General features: G+C 35.5%; 1 protein-coding gene across 4 annotated transcripts in view; it reads left to right on the top strand.

The window, feature by feature from the left end:
- The window catches only part of dacha (dachshund a), a 201530-nt gene that overhangs the window by 88514 nt on the left and 98161 nt on the right, over positions 1 to 14855 (top strand). For all 4 annotated transcript variants that reach the window (XM_048165579.1, XM_048165578.1, XM_048165577.1 and 1 more), the window contains exon 2: positions 7578 to 7693. In XM_048165579.1, the coding sequence (XP_048021536.1) occupies positions 7578 to 7693 (116 nt within the window). The remainder of the gene's footprint in view (positions 1 to 7577; positions 7694 to 14855) is intronic.

Below are 14855 nucleotides of genomic sequence, written 5' to 3'. Positions count from 1 at the left end.
TGTGCATTATAGACAACATGCGCCACAGCTGTTTGAGGTGGTGTACACTGACTGGACATGTCAAAGTAAACAATATGAACTGGAACGTCCATTGTAGTGCGCTTTGATGTATTTATGACCCTTTTAATATTTGAAGGTCTAAATGAAGCAAAATTTGGCTCACATTTCTGTGATCGATGCTTACTTTTCCTGTGTAATAAAAGCTATTATATATAGAAAGACTGTGCACTCATATCACTTATGAATGGGAGAAAGTGCGACGTGCAATATGGCAGAAAAAGTTTCGCCTTCTAAATGAAAGAGCCAGTTGCTGATTGACGGTCATCGCATCACTGCAGCTGCCGTTGGAAGTTCCGGTTGCTACAGACCATATATGCCAGAGAAACAAGCGCACAGCCATGTTTAGAATTTCGTGTTTGAACTTCAATTTTTTTTTTTTTTTTTTAGATTTATTTTTGACGTTTTTACCTTAAAGGTGCCCTAGATTATGTTTTTAAAAGATGTAATATAAGTCTAAGGTGTCTCCTGAATGTGTCTGTGAAGATTCAGATCAAAATACCCCATAGATTTTTTTTAATTAATTTTTTTAACTGCCTATTTTGGGGCATCATTATAAACGCGCCGATTTTATGCTGCGGCCCCTTTAAATCCCGTGGTCCACGCCCACAGAGCTCGCGCTTGCCTTGAACAGTGCCTTAACAAAGTTCACACAGCTAATATAACCCTCAAAATGGATCTTTACAAAGTGTTCGTCATGTATGCGGCATGCGTGCGTCGGATTATGTGAGTATTGTATACTGTTATATTGTTTACTTCTGATTTTGAATGAGTTTGATAGTGCTCCGTGGCTAACGGCTAATGCTACTCTGTTGGAGAGATTTATAAAGAATGAAGTTGTGTTTTTGAATTATACAGACTGCAAGTGTTTAAAAATGAAAATAGCGACGGCTCTCTTGTCTCCGTGAATACAGTAATAACCGATGGTAACTTTAACCACATTTAAAGGTACAATATGTAAAATTTTTGCAGTAAAATATCCAAAAACCACTAGGCTAGTGTTATATATTTTGTCCAGCTGATTACAAACAATATCTGTAATGTTTTCAACTACTTGTAAATCATGAGAAAATTCCCATTCTAAACAGTGACACGGGGCAGTGCAGTCGCCTGTCAATGACGTCAGTTACCCTTTGTTACCACCTTTACTGACGTAGAAACCACATGACAACAGTGCCGTGGACAAATGCGGAAGTAGTGTCTAGCGTCCAGCAAACCACTAGCTTGCTTCAAGCAGTTCCTTATTTACTTCTTGCACGTTTTATGGTGGATTGTGTTACTTATTTATGGAACATAATTACTGTTTACCATCTGCCGCTGGTTCTGTCGACAAGGACAGCTCCCGTAAACTCATGACCGGAAAAGCGGAAGCGGCGCCGGCGACTGTGTCATAATAAAAGTCCCGCTGCTCGTGAGGCGTGTGTTGATCAATCGCTCCAGCTCCTCGTTCAGCTCCCGCAACACTCGGTCCTGCTCTGCTTCATACTACAGTAACATTAACAATCACATCCACGAACATGAGTTATTCCAGACTCCAATCCCTATTCTTTTGCATCGTCCGTTGAGATGGAGACCACATGTCCCAAGTTTCCGCTCTAAAACTTGGCGTCATCAAACTACACCTTTGTTTTGAATAGGCTTCTAGCGACCTCTAGCGGAAAAAAATATCACAAATTGTACCTTTAACAGTACATTAGCAACATGCTAACGAAACATTTAGAAAGACAGTTTACAAATATCACTAAAAATATCATGTTATCATGGATCATGTCAGTTATTATTGCTCCATCTGCCATTTTTCGCTATTGTTCTTGCTTGCTTACCTAGTCTGATGATTTGGTTGTGCAGATTCAGACGTTAATACTGGCTGGCCTTGTCTAATGCCTTTTATAATGTTGGAAACGTGGGCTGGCATATGCAAATATTGGGGGCGTACACCCCGACTGTTATGTAACAGTCGGTGTTATGTTGAGATTCGCCTGTTTTTCGGAGGTCTTTTAAACAAATGAGATTTATATAAAAAGGAGGAAACAATGGAGTTTGAGACTCACTGTATGTCATTTCCATGTACTGAACTCTTGTTATTTAACAATGCCAAGATAAATTCAATTTTTCATTCGAGGGCACCTTTAATTATGACAGGACAGTAAGTTGACAGGAAGCAAAGTTGGAGAGAGAGAGGGGGACGGGATCGGTAAAGGTCCATGAGCTGGGACTCAAACTAAGGATGCCCGAAGCATGCTGCCTACTAGGCTATTGGCGCCAACTGAACTTCTGTTTTTGCGGTAGCTCTGTATATTTCTATGGCATCGTCATCGATGAGTAATTAGCTGGTGTAGTGGATTTACTCATTGTAGAGTTAATGAAAGTTATCATGAGCTTTGTAATGTCAGTTGACCGGGAAGATTTTAAAACGAGCAGTTCATTCATAAATTCATAAGATCTTACTTTCAGCTGCGGAAAATACAAACCGAAAGACTGAATACAACAATTGCAGTGCTGAAAGGGGGCGGGGCTACATTAGGTCTATAGAAACAGTGGTAACACTTCAGTATGGTGAACTTCATTCAAAAACTTAATTGAATGCTGCCGCTGGTGATGTTTCAGTAGAGCAGTTGTTCTCCGCAATCAATGACAAACTCGCATTCAGATTCGACTCAAAAGTGTGTCACATGGACGTAAAACAGCAAATGCTGTTTCGTGACTTCAACTTCTGCTTCGGTTGAGGTCTGTGTATGTGCGCACGCTGTATGCTGCCAGGAATGACTTGTGAAACTTCTATGTAATACTATTAAGAATAACCTGCTCGCTGTGGTGTTCTTGCTCTTTGCTTCGCTATGATCAGTTTAGTGGTGATTCTGCTCTGGACTGTGTTTGTTAGCGCTGCTGTATTAATAGAATGGTGAAAAAGACTTGCTGCTTGATGTTCTTGGACGTGATCCAATGATATGCAGCAGTTGAATTAGCATTTTGCTTTTCTGGCTTATTTTGCTCTGCCAGCACCCTTGCGCAGGGTTCGAACTGTCATGTACCTGTCTCTTTGATAGCCCCTCTCACAATGAAGTGTGAGAGATAAGTGTGTGTGTGTTTGTGTTTTGTGTTGAATAATTTGTCTAGCGTGTTGTACGTTAGCGGGACGTGTTTCTAAGGCTGTGCTTGTTCATGTATCCATCATGACAGAGGATGATGTATAACCATATGTTTGTTGGTTGATGTGTGTGTATGTGTGTAAAATGTAGTAACTGTAGTGATTCTGCTCTGAAAGAACTTTGTTTTTCATTGTTCTGCATGAAGAGATTTAATTTTCCATAAAATCACATTTACAGAATTTATTATAAGGCTCATTGACATGAAAGTTTCCACGATAAAGATAACGAAAAATGTTTTATGTGTCAGTTTCTTAGAAATTCACTCTTTGTATTCGGGTTAATGATGTGACAGGTGATTTTTTTTGTCCAAAGGCCTTAATAATAATAATAAAAAACAAAGATATGACATCCAAAGTATGTAAGGTTGTACAGCTCGATCTCTTTTATTGAATCCAAAAGGTTTTAATTATATTTTGCTTCATATAAAGGTATTTTAAAGATTTTGAAGTGTCAAAAGGTCATTTTGTTTAACTGTCCAAAGGCCAATACAGCCATTTCATTTGTGATTAAAATATCTTAAAATATAATAAATGTATAATTTTTTTATTCTGGCATGATTTTATTACATCATATATCAACATAGTGCAAAATGGTATTAAAATTATGTGTAGAAGTCATTGCTTTATTATGAGAAAGAATGTCTGGGAAAATGAATTTCATTGATGTCATTCGGAGTAACCAATATAAAGGGACCATTTTTGGATCAAGTCATGTGGTCAATATCATGTGACAGGATGTGACATCATTCAGACACTTGCAGAGGACCACATGGTCATGAAGCAATGTAACTAACTCTCTTTTAACTGTTTGAAAAATTTAATGTTTTCACTTGCTCATACACATGTCCCGAAACATCCGGTCATTCGGTACAACCGCTATAAAACATGGAAAATGTTGTAATATTTTCAAAACTTGTACTAAATATAAAATGTTTGATTGTCCTTTTGCTAGATATCAGCCTGTTAGCATTGTTTGAAAATATCGTCATTCGGTAAAACCAAAAGTGTCATTTGGTAAAACCGAAATTTTGGTTAAACTGAATGATTTTTTTGGTGACAAATTTTGTCCATCTTGTAAAAAATGACAAAAGCAGTGTTAATTGATATTAAAAACCACATAATCTCATTGTTAACACTTAATAAAACTAATAAATCTCGATTATGTTTTTTTTTTTACACTTTTAAAAACCTTATTCATCAATGACCCATTCATATTGGTTTTGAAAACTGCATTTCAAGGACAGTTTCAATTTAATGACACTAAAATGTCATGTGGTTACATAAAGTGAAAAAATAAGTTTTTCTCACATCTTGAATACATAATTGATCTTATGTTCAAATAGTTAAGTTGGCTTGAAAAAGCCAACTTACTGATCTGCTATATAAACATATTATTATTATTCTTCTGACCAAAAATTTGAACAGTATCTCCTCCTAGAGCTTTAAAGCTACAACCACCAAACTCGGCCCAGACCTTCAGACTGTTCTGACTCGGGTTGCTATATCTTTTCAGACTGATCCGACTTACGGTTTTCCTAAAAATGCTGATCAAACTTGGAAAAACTCTCATAGACTTTGAAAATCTGAACATTCCATCAACCTCCAGCTGTCAAATTCAAATCAAAACAAACTGAAGCCCATTAAACTCAATGAAGCTTCCATTCAATGTACTATTACTGAGCCATTCAAACTCATTAACTAACTAACTAACTAACTAACTAACTAACTAACTAACTATCTAACTTACTATCTAATTTACTAACTAACTAACTTACTATCTTTATTATTTAACTATCTATCTAACTTACTATCTAACTATCAATCTAACTAACTATCTAACTAACTAACTATCTATCTATCTAACTTACTATCTAACTAACTTACTATCTAACAATCTGTCTAACTTACTATCTATCTAACTTATTATCTAATTATTTATCTAACTTACTATCTATCTAACTCACTATCTATCTTACTAACTATCTATCTATCTAACTAACTATATCTGTCTACGCACACTTACTCACACTTACTCACTCACACACACACACTATCTACCTTTTAAACTACTAAACTAAAACTTAAACTAATTCAAACTGAAAAGCTTCAAACTTCAAGCTTTTAAAACTACTACAAACCTTCTCGCTAAGCTTTTTCAAGCCAACTTAAAGTTTGTCTACGAACTTTACTCATCTAGTTAAAAGTTGTTGTTTTTTGTGGGGGCGATATCCACATACCATTTTACAACCAGAAATAACTTTACCTTGTCATAAAAAAGTCAGATTATTATGTTGTTGTTTTTTTTGTTGTTTTTTTTGAAAACTGCATTTCAAGAACAGATTCAATTTAATGACTCTAAAATGTAATGTGGTGTAACCCAGTAAAAAAAAAAATATATGTTACTAAATATATTACTAAGAAGTGAAGAATTTTTTAAAGAATTATTTTATGTTGTTTTTTCCATAAGGAATATTAGTAAACAATTATACCAAATCTTATCAAGAATGTCTTTATTTAACAAGGCTTTTGTTTTCATTATGATATCAAACAGTTGTATTACCAGAAAAATATCAAAAATTAAAATATTCATACATTTAAAAAACATGCTAATGAGTAGGGATGATGGGTACCGAAACCCGGTATTATATTGGCCCCGGGGCCAAATTATGATAGACTCTGACGTTAACGGTTCTGCTATTGGTACTAGAGAAATGATGAAGAAAATACACGTACACTTATTATTGCTATATAGACATTATCTTGCGAATTCTATATCGCCAGAGTCGCCAGCTGTGTCTGTATGCAATAATATTAGGACATTTGTGTATGATGCATTTTTGTTTTCGCAATCCGGAAGAGAGATCGCGCTCACGCGATCAGGAGCTACAGCTCGCGCAGCCGCTCACATGAAAGCCCTGTTTAATGGTGACGATGGAGGAGAGAACTAAACAACTAAACGTTTGCTTACACTTTAGGCCTGTGATATTATGCTTATTTTATTTTTGATTTCGATTTTGCCTTCCAAGGATCAGAAAGAAGATATCTGAGGTAAAACTATTAAAAACTAGCCGCGTTTCGCCTAGCACACCTTCTATTTACAGCTGTGCGCGTTCATTCCTCCCTAAACCCAAACTTAACGTCAGAATCAGCACAGTCGGTGATTGTTGTAAAGTCCAGTCTTTACTGTTGCTAAATTGCAGTAAACTGTTTGATAATTATCAACGTTTTAAAACGTTGAAAGCACAGTAATCCGCGCAAGAGACGTTGTTCCTCAGGCTGAATTGTGTGCGCGCGCGCTCCAAAACGGATCGCAAATAGACAAATTACACGTTGGGCTTCAGGTGCACGTCCAAAAGATCAAATGCACACAAAAATATGTTAAAATAACCGGCTTGGTGCGTGTTTAGCTACTTAAACGCAGTTTATATCGTAAGTGTACATGAACAGCTGGGAGAAAATCCGATGCGTGTTAAAATCTATTGTCTTAAAGTGACAGCAGTCACCTTCTGACGATTGTGCCATCAATGCTAATCAAACAACAAAATGCAAAGAGAAAATCACAGCTCTTCATCTGAATATAGTTAGCTTTAATAAGCATTAATCTATTAATTTATACTGTGAAAACCATGCAGTGTTATTTTACATTTGGTTACTTTACTTCGATTTCTTTTATAGGCTAGGCCTATATTACTTACCTGAACACATGAACAAATGAAAGCACTTTATTTCATTTGTATCTTTGTTTTATTGTATTTGTCAGTTTGTTTTACTTTGTTTCTTTGTTCATGTTCTTACTGTATATTATATAAAACACCAAAAATGCCAGACACCATATAATATAAAGCAAAGTTAATTCAGCTCTTATATATATATATATATATATAAACAAAAAGTACCGATAAGAATACCGTTAAAGTACCGGAATCGATAAGCAGTATCGGTAAGAGTAGTAATACCGTTAAAACCTTAACGATACCCATCCCTACTTATGAGTGATTGTATCATATATTATCATGTTTTGAAGACATGGTTTGTATGAATTTCTTTTTAAATGTTTTTTTTTTCCCCAAAAGTAGCCTACATTAATTTACGCGTTATCAAACGCATACACGGTCATGAGACCTTGTGACCTACATGTCAAAGCCAAAATGTAGATGCAAATGTACACTGAAAAAAAGGGAATATTTTCACTCAGAAATTGCTAATTACAAAGAATCGCAAAGTAATGCATTGAATTAAATGTGAAATTTTGACGTAGAAATACCGAAATAGTATTTTCTTGTAAAACATACTCCAATAATCTTTATTTTATTTACTACTTGAAAAAAATCTCATGTCAATGAAACCCGTGTTGTCTGTTTTTTCTCTCCAGTTCTCGGCCCGGCCGTCCTCCCAAGCGTTCTCTCGGCGTGGCGATGCAGGACAGCTCTCGTCTGCTTCCTCACAGCGTTCACGGGCTGCTCTCTCCGAGTCTGCTCTCCCCGACAGGTAAGACCACCTCTCGCTCCCCCACCTGGAAGACCTAAAAATACCCGCCTCCCCCGTCAATGAACGACACGCTCAGACGGACACCAGTGTGTAAAACCCACGTATAGGAACGTTTTTCCTTCTTCTTCTTCTGTGTAATCTGGATTTCTTTTTATTTTTATCTGTGCTGTCGGTCTCTTTTCCCATCTCTCCGGCTCTCCTCCTCCTCCTCCCACTCTTCCACCTTCTGCAAATCAGCTCGTATTGATTTTCCCCCTCTGTCCTTCACTGGCCACCACTGCGTCTCAAACAGAGGTTAAACTATTGGATTTCTGTAGCCTCTTTGCTTTTTTCCTGTGCACGCATTTGCTTTCTCTCTTTCTCTCTCGTCATCCCTCTTTCATCTTTCCTTCCTTTGGAATACAATCCGTTTCAGAGGTATTGTTTGATCGCTTTTAGACCAAATCCCAAACCACCGGGCCTAACCTAACCCGCGTGTTTGTTTGCGTATTTATATTTTCGACTGAACCACACGTGCGTCTCGGTTAACGTCATGTCCGCTGCCGTCGTTCCTCTCCTTGCTTTTTAGCTCCAGTTCTCTAAATTGCTGATGGTAGTGGCAATTTAGCTCTCACAATGGCCAGCGCGTGTATCGATCCGCGCAGCACGGAGTAGCCGGAGCAGTCCGTTAGCCGGCCCCGCTGATTGATTTTAGATGACTCTGTTGTTATTTCTGCCGGCCTGCTCCAGGGGGGGAAGGAGCTCTTTAAAATGTGCATCCACATTTCTCTCAATCCCTCTGCTCATCTTGCCGTCCCCAACTCCAACAAACGTCTGACTTTGCAGGATGTGATGCGATTTGAGAGCGACGTTAGTTAATAGGGACATTCGCATTATGGGCCTCATTCATGAAACACTTAGCATTCACAATGGCATTTTACAGTGTCATTGTTACATATGTTACATGTAGTTATGATAATAATAACTATAAATTATGCATAATTACAGGCAACTAACCCTAAAACAAACCCTAACCCTATAGTAAGTACTCAGTACTTAAATGTATAATCACAGTGTAACAAAGACACCTTAAAATAAAGTGTAACTCAAATTTTTGTGTGAATCTTTCATAAAAACCATTCTCACGTAACCTGAACAATCATAAAACTAGGTGAATTACTTATTCACAGGTGATTCATTTATTTATTTAATTGGTTACATTTCATTTAGGTTTAGTTTGAATTTAGCAAAGATGGATTTACTGTCACATTTCTAACAATCATATTTCATTTAAACTAACACTACCAGATAAAAGTTGGGAATCATTAGGATGTTCAAGACTGCATTTATTTGATCAAAATACAGTAAAAACAGTAATATTATGAATATTGTTACAGAACTGTTTTCTGTTTTAATATATTTTAAAGTGTAATTTATTCCTGTGATCAAAGCTGAATTTTCAGCATCATTACTCCAGTCTTCAGTGTCACATGATCCTTCAGAAATCATTCTGATATGCTGATTTATGCTCAAGAAACATTTCTTATTACTATCAATGATGAAAACAGTTGTGCTGCTCAAGAGTTTTGTGGTTGTACTTTATTTTTTCAGGATTCTTTGATGAATAGAACGTTCAAAAGGGCATAGTTTATTTAAAAATGGTAACCTTGGTAACATTAAAATCATATTTGATCAATTTAACGCATCCTTGCTGAATAAAACTATTCATTTATTTTCTTTTTTTAATCTTTTTAATGGTAGAGTATTACAGTTTCCACAAAAATATTAATCAGCGCAACTGTTTTCAACATTGATGATTATCAGAAATGTTTCTTGAGCAGCAAATCAGCATATAAGATGATATCTGAAGGATCATGTGACACTGAAGACTGGAGTGATGATGCTGAAAATTCAGCTTTGATCACAGGAATAAATTACATGTTATATTTTTATTAATTTGCATTTTAAATTGTAATAATATTTCACAATATTACTGTATTTGCTCAAATAGATGCAGCCTTGGTGAGCAGAAGAGACTTCCTTCAAATTCCAAATAATTGACTAGTTGTGTAACTTTTAAATATATATATTTCTTTCAGATGGTATAGTTACTGGTATCATTTACCCTTTTAAATGTGTTAAATGAACTAACGTTTTTATTTTGGATTCCTATCCGGTTGTGTCTCAAATCCCTTGGGTCTTCTTGATGTAGTTCCGTGCATGAATCCGTACAGGAACTGTCCTCCACATGTATGTCAGGATGCCTCCGTCGATTCTCCATGACAGTAGTGTCAACATTTATGAAACTTGAGTAGCTGAACTTACTCTGATTGTTTATAGCAAACGATCACTCCTTTCCACTTGCATTTCTTCATTTACTCGTGCATATTCCAATACAAATAGAAAGTCAAGTCAAGCTGCTTAAACATTTTACAATTCCTATGAATCATCTAAACCTTTTATGTAGTATTTTATAAAGCCCTTCCATTGAGATGAAGTATTCATGGTAATATATAATAGCTGAAAATATTATCTTGTTAAATGGGCCACAGTTATCAAAGATGACTAAATTTGAGATCTTTCACAGCAAATGACTGGATTTGCAACCTTGTAATGAGGTAAAAATGAATGTAATTAGTATTGGTTGTAATATTAATCTAGTATGGATTCTAATTACAGTTGTCCTTATTATAGTCAGTAATTATTCAAGTGTGTATTTATAATGAATTAATTATATCATACAATTAAATTACTTTATTTGATATAATTTTATTAACTATATATATATATATATATATATATATATATATATATATATATATATATATATATATATATATATATTATATATATATTTTTTTTCCTAACCTAAACTCAATAAACTATTTTGAATGTGTGCCCATACATCAGTACATCACATTAGTTTTTAGTAATACATTTGAGGCATCGTAACTATCGTCACTTTCTAGGGTGTTACTAACACATCAGCAGATTCTGATCAGACTTGTCATTTAATTATTAGCAGCAATTTGTGCTGTTATTTCCTGCTAACGCCATAATTAGGCAGAACAAAGTGGCGGTTCGGCTGATACGGCGCTCGGCGGAGGATATCAATGCTCACCCTCACCCTTAGAGAGAGAAAAACAGCCAGAGAAGGACGTCTCTGGAGAAATGAAGCGTTTTTCTGTTTTCTCGAAGCCCTCTGCTGTGTTTCCAGTCTGAATGCAGTAGGGGGGTGCGAGTCAACCAGGTGTTGTTGTGGGGTTTGTTTTTGCATTTGGTTTCCTGAATTGCTGTTGACAGAAACATTATAAGCCTGTGGCACTTGAGCAGAGGAGAGAGAGAACGAGAGCTGATATACAACTCATATGTACAAGACATTAGAATAACTTGCGTTGTTTGTGCTTGACATGAATGATGGCTAAAACCCTGCAGCTTATTGAGAAGAGGTATGCTATTACTTTTCTAAGAGATCAAACTTGTGATTTTCATCAAGCACAAGCCATATCTGGAAGACTTATTTTGGGCTTAGTTTGAATTAGGCCCAGTTAATTATATTAAGTTTATTTCCACAAAAATAATTTCTACTTTGTTTTTTTGTTTTTTTTTAAGCAGAAATCGAGGTTACAGTGAAGCACTTAAAATGGAAGTTAATGGGGCCAATTTTTTGATGATTCTTGGCTATTATTTGAGCTGTAAAGTTGATTAAAGGTGAAAGAAAGTGATTAAAGTTGAATATAAATTTACACAGAAAAGATTAGTAAAATCATCCAAACATACAATTAACATCTTGTGGCTGTTTTATTGAAATAGTGAGTATTTTAACAGATTGGTCCAATTTATCTCAATTGTAATTGCATCACTGAAACCAATTTTTTTTTTTTTTTTTTTTTTTTTAACCCTCTGGAGTCTGAGGCTGATTTGGGGCCTGGAGAAGTTTTGACATGCCCTGACATTTGTGCTTTTTTCAGTTGTTCATAAACATATAAATGACAAAAGTGTCATTACACTGTATTCAGCACAAACTAGGCTACCATAATATGTGAGGAACATGTGTGTACATGTTTGTGTTTTTGAAGGAATAACGTTTATGCGTGGTTACTGAAAAAACAAAAAACTTAAGTCACTGATATAAGGCCAATAAAAGTATATTAAATCTGTGTTCACAAGACTTTTGGGTATTGAAGGTTGTAGACTAGAGTTTTTGCTTCAAAATTATGTAAAAATTATGCTGACTACTCTTTCATTTATAACAATATACTGATTTAGTTTTTGTAAGACACTTTTTGCCAAGAAACACGGTATGCGAGGAGGCGTGAATCTCCATGAATAATGGCTCATTCTCACCTGTGAAGACAAAAGAATTGAATAGTAATGACCTGAAAAGACTTGCATATTAATGAGGCATTTCAGTCAGGTAGGCTGTGAAAAAAAACTTCTGTGATGTCTCAACCTCATCATGGTATATGAAACATACAGAAAAATGTTATTACAATATAAATAATGGTTTTATATTATACTTTAAAATATAATGTATTTCTGTGATGCAAAGAGTCTGAATATAGGCTTTTAGTTTAAAAGCATGCACATTTGGAGAAATATAGGATTCTCATATGTTTATGTCAATTTTCTATACAGAGGAGTTATTTTTTTATTTAATATTCATTGTTATCTCTATGAGCGCTGGTGTTTGCAATTCATACTGCAGCTGGAGGGCGCTCTGTGCATTTTAGTCCACAAATTCACCTAAGAAGAAGACGATATTCCATGAATGGTGTTTACCAATTCATACTACAGCCGGAGGGCGCTAAAGAAACAAAAACTCACTTAAAACTTATCAATAGAAGAAAACAAACAGGAATTTACTGCATGTCTTCCAGAGATCGCTAACCATGGCTTTTCATCCAGATAAACAATTTTCAAGGCAATAAATACACGATTGAGATGATGAATGCATGTGTTGTCTCTGAATTTGCCTGTGAATAGCGCTGGCTCCGTGGGCGTGGCCGCATTAGTGGGTAATGAGCTGAATCACGGACTTCTGACATGGCTCTCTTTTCATACAGATTACATAAACACAGAATGTTTGTTTTCGATTTGACTTGCACGATTTAAAACCTGACATTTCAACGTTTTGTTAGACATAAGTATGAATTTTTTGTGATTAGTATTCACTAAGTTACACTTCATTTTCTGAGAACTATCAGATTGGACTTCGTTCAGAGGGAGATGAGAGATCACGCATCATGTTAGTTTTCTTTATTTTACAAAAAGCACAACATTTTGTTTTTACTCTGAGTGTATACAAATAAAAGGAAATATTCTATAGTTTCAATTGATGCATTACTTATGTCTCTATGACAACAAATGACAGAGTATTTTAAGTCTGTTTTGCTGCAATGTGAAAAAAAACCTGCAAAACGCGCCGGCGCGTTTTTAGACCTCAGAGTGTTAAAGAGAGACAAGCTAAAAATATTTTTTTTGGTAATCAACAATATGCAACAATTGCTGTCCATTGAGCTTAACTTGTATTGAACTGAAATATTCCTTTGAAAGTTTAATTTGGACCAATAAGCCACACCCTAGCAACACCCTGGCAACCACTTAGGGTGTGTTCACATATTTCGGTTCGCTTGGTTCCTTTGGTAAACAAACATTAAGTCCTGGTCCGCTTAGCATTCACAATGGCATTTTTAACACTGAACCTAAAGATACCAAACGTTTAGGCTTTGGGATATGGATTTTGGTTGGCTTTTATGATGTATATTTCATGACGGAACTTACCGAACATCCAAAACAATGCTGTGTGCTGGGCTAAATGCTCTCGCTGTATGTGTGTAGCCTACATATGATGCTATTTTGACCAGCTGAGAACTCGTGAAAAGTTTATAAAATGTGTAAAGCAGTCAAAACAACTACAGGAATCCCTCCGTCACACACGCAAATGAAGATCTCCTGCGAGGAGACGCAGTTCTGGTGCTACCGAACTATGATTGGCTACATCGCGACTATGACGAGAAAAAACAGGTATGCATGAGCATTATGTCCTTTTTAGGGCCAAATTTTGTGACCTCATGTCCTGTTTTTGGTTCGTTTACATGTCTTTGGTCCGTGTTGCATCCATATTTCATTCAAAGCGCACCAGTATAAAAAAAGTATAAACTTTTTAACCACAAATGCTCATCTTGCACTAGCTCTACATTGCGCCACGCATTACGTAATCATGTTGGAAAATTTTCTCCTCTAACTTCAAAACTGACTTGGTCTTTGTACGTTTGCTTTGTAAACACTGGATTGGTACTTCTGCCTAAGTCACACGTGAGCTTTCCAATGTGATTACGTAATGCGTGGCACATCGCAGAGCAGTGCAAGATGAGCATTTGTGGTTAAAAAGTGTGTATATATATATATATATATATATATATATATATATATATATATATATATATATATATATATATATATTTTTTTTTTTTTTTAGAAAATGACCGATTGTTTCGCTAGATAAGACCCTTATTCCTCGTCTGGGATCATGTAGAGCTCTTTGAAGCTGCACTGAAACTGACATTTGGACATTTAACCAATTGAACCCTAGTGAAGTCCACTATATGGAGAAAAATCCTGGAATGTTTTCATCAAAAACCTTAATATCTTTTCGACTGAAGAAAGAAAGACATAAACATCTTCAATGACATGGGGGTGAGTAAATTATCAGGAAATTTTCATTTTGAAGTGAACTAATCCTTTAATCAAATGAACCGCACTAACAGAGCAATCACACCAGGGTTCATTTTAATCGAACCGAACCTGCCAAGTGTGGACACACCCTTAGAGCACCCTGGCATTGTGGCAAAAAAATCTGAAAAGATAAATAAATAAATAAATAAAATAAAATAAAAAATCTGCAACACTTTACAATAAGGTCATTTTCATTAACATTAGTTAATGCATTAGCTAATATGAACTTAAAATGAGCCATATATTTTTACAGCATTTATTAATCTTCATGTTTTTTAGTAAAAATTCATAGTATAATACAAAAGTATTGTTTAGTGTTTGTTCATATTTACTAGTGTAGTTAACAAATGAAAGCTTATTGTAAAGTGTTACCAAAAACAAATCCTTATATACATAGTTGACCATACGCATGGGTAGTTTGACTTTCACTGACTTCCCAACTCAC

Source organism: Megalobrama amblycephala, linkage group LG18, assembly GCF_018812025.1.
Source record: "Megalobrama amblycephala isolate DHTTF-2021 linkage group LG18, ASM1881202v1, whole genome shotgun sequence".
NCBI lineage: Eukaryota > Metazoa > Chordata > Actinopteri > Cypriniformes > Xenocyprididae > Megalobrama > Megalobrama amblycephala.
The sequence above is the reverse complement of the archived record's forward strand: the minus strand, read 5'-3'. Positions and strand labels throughout refer to the sequence as shown.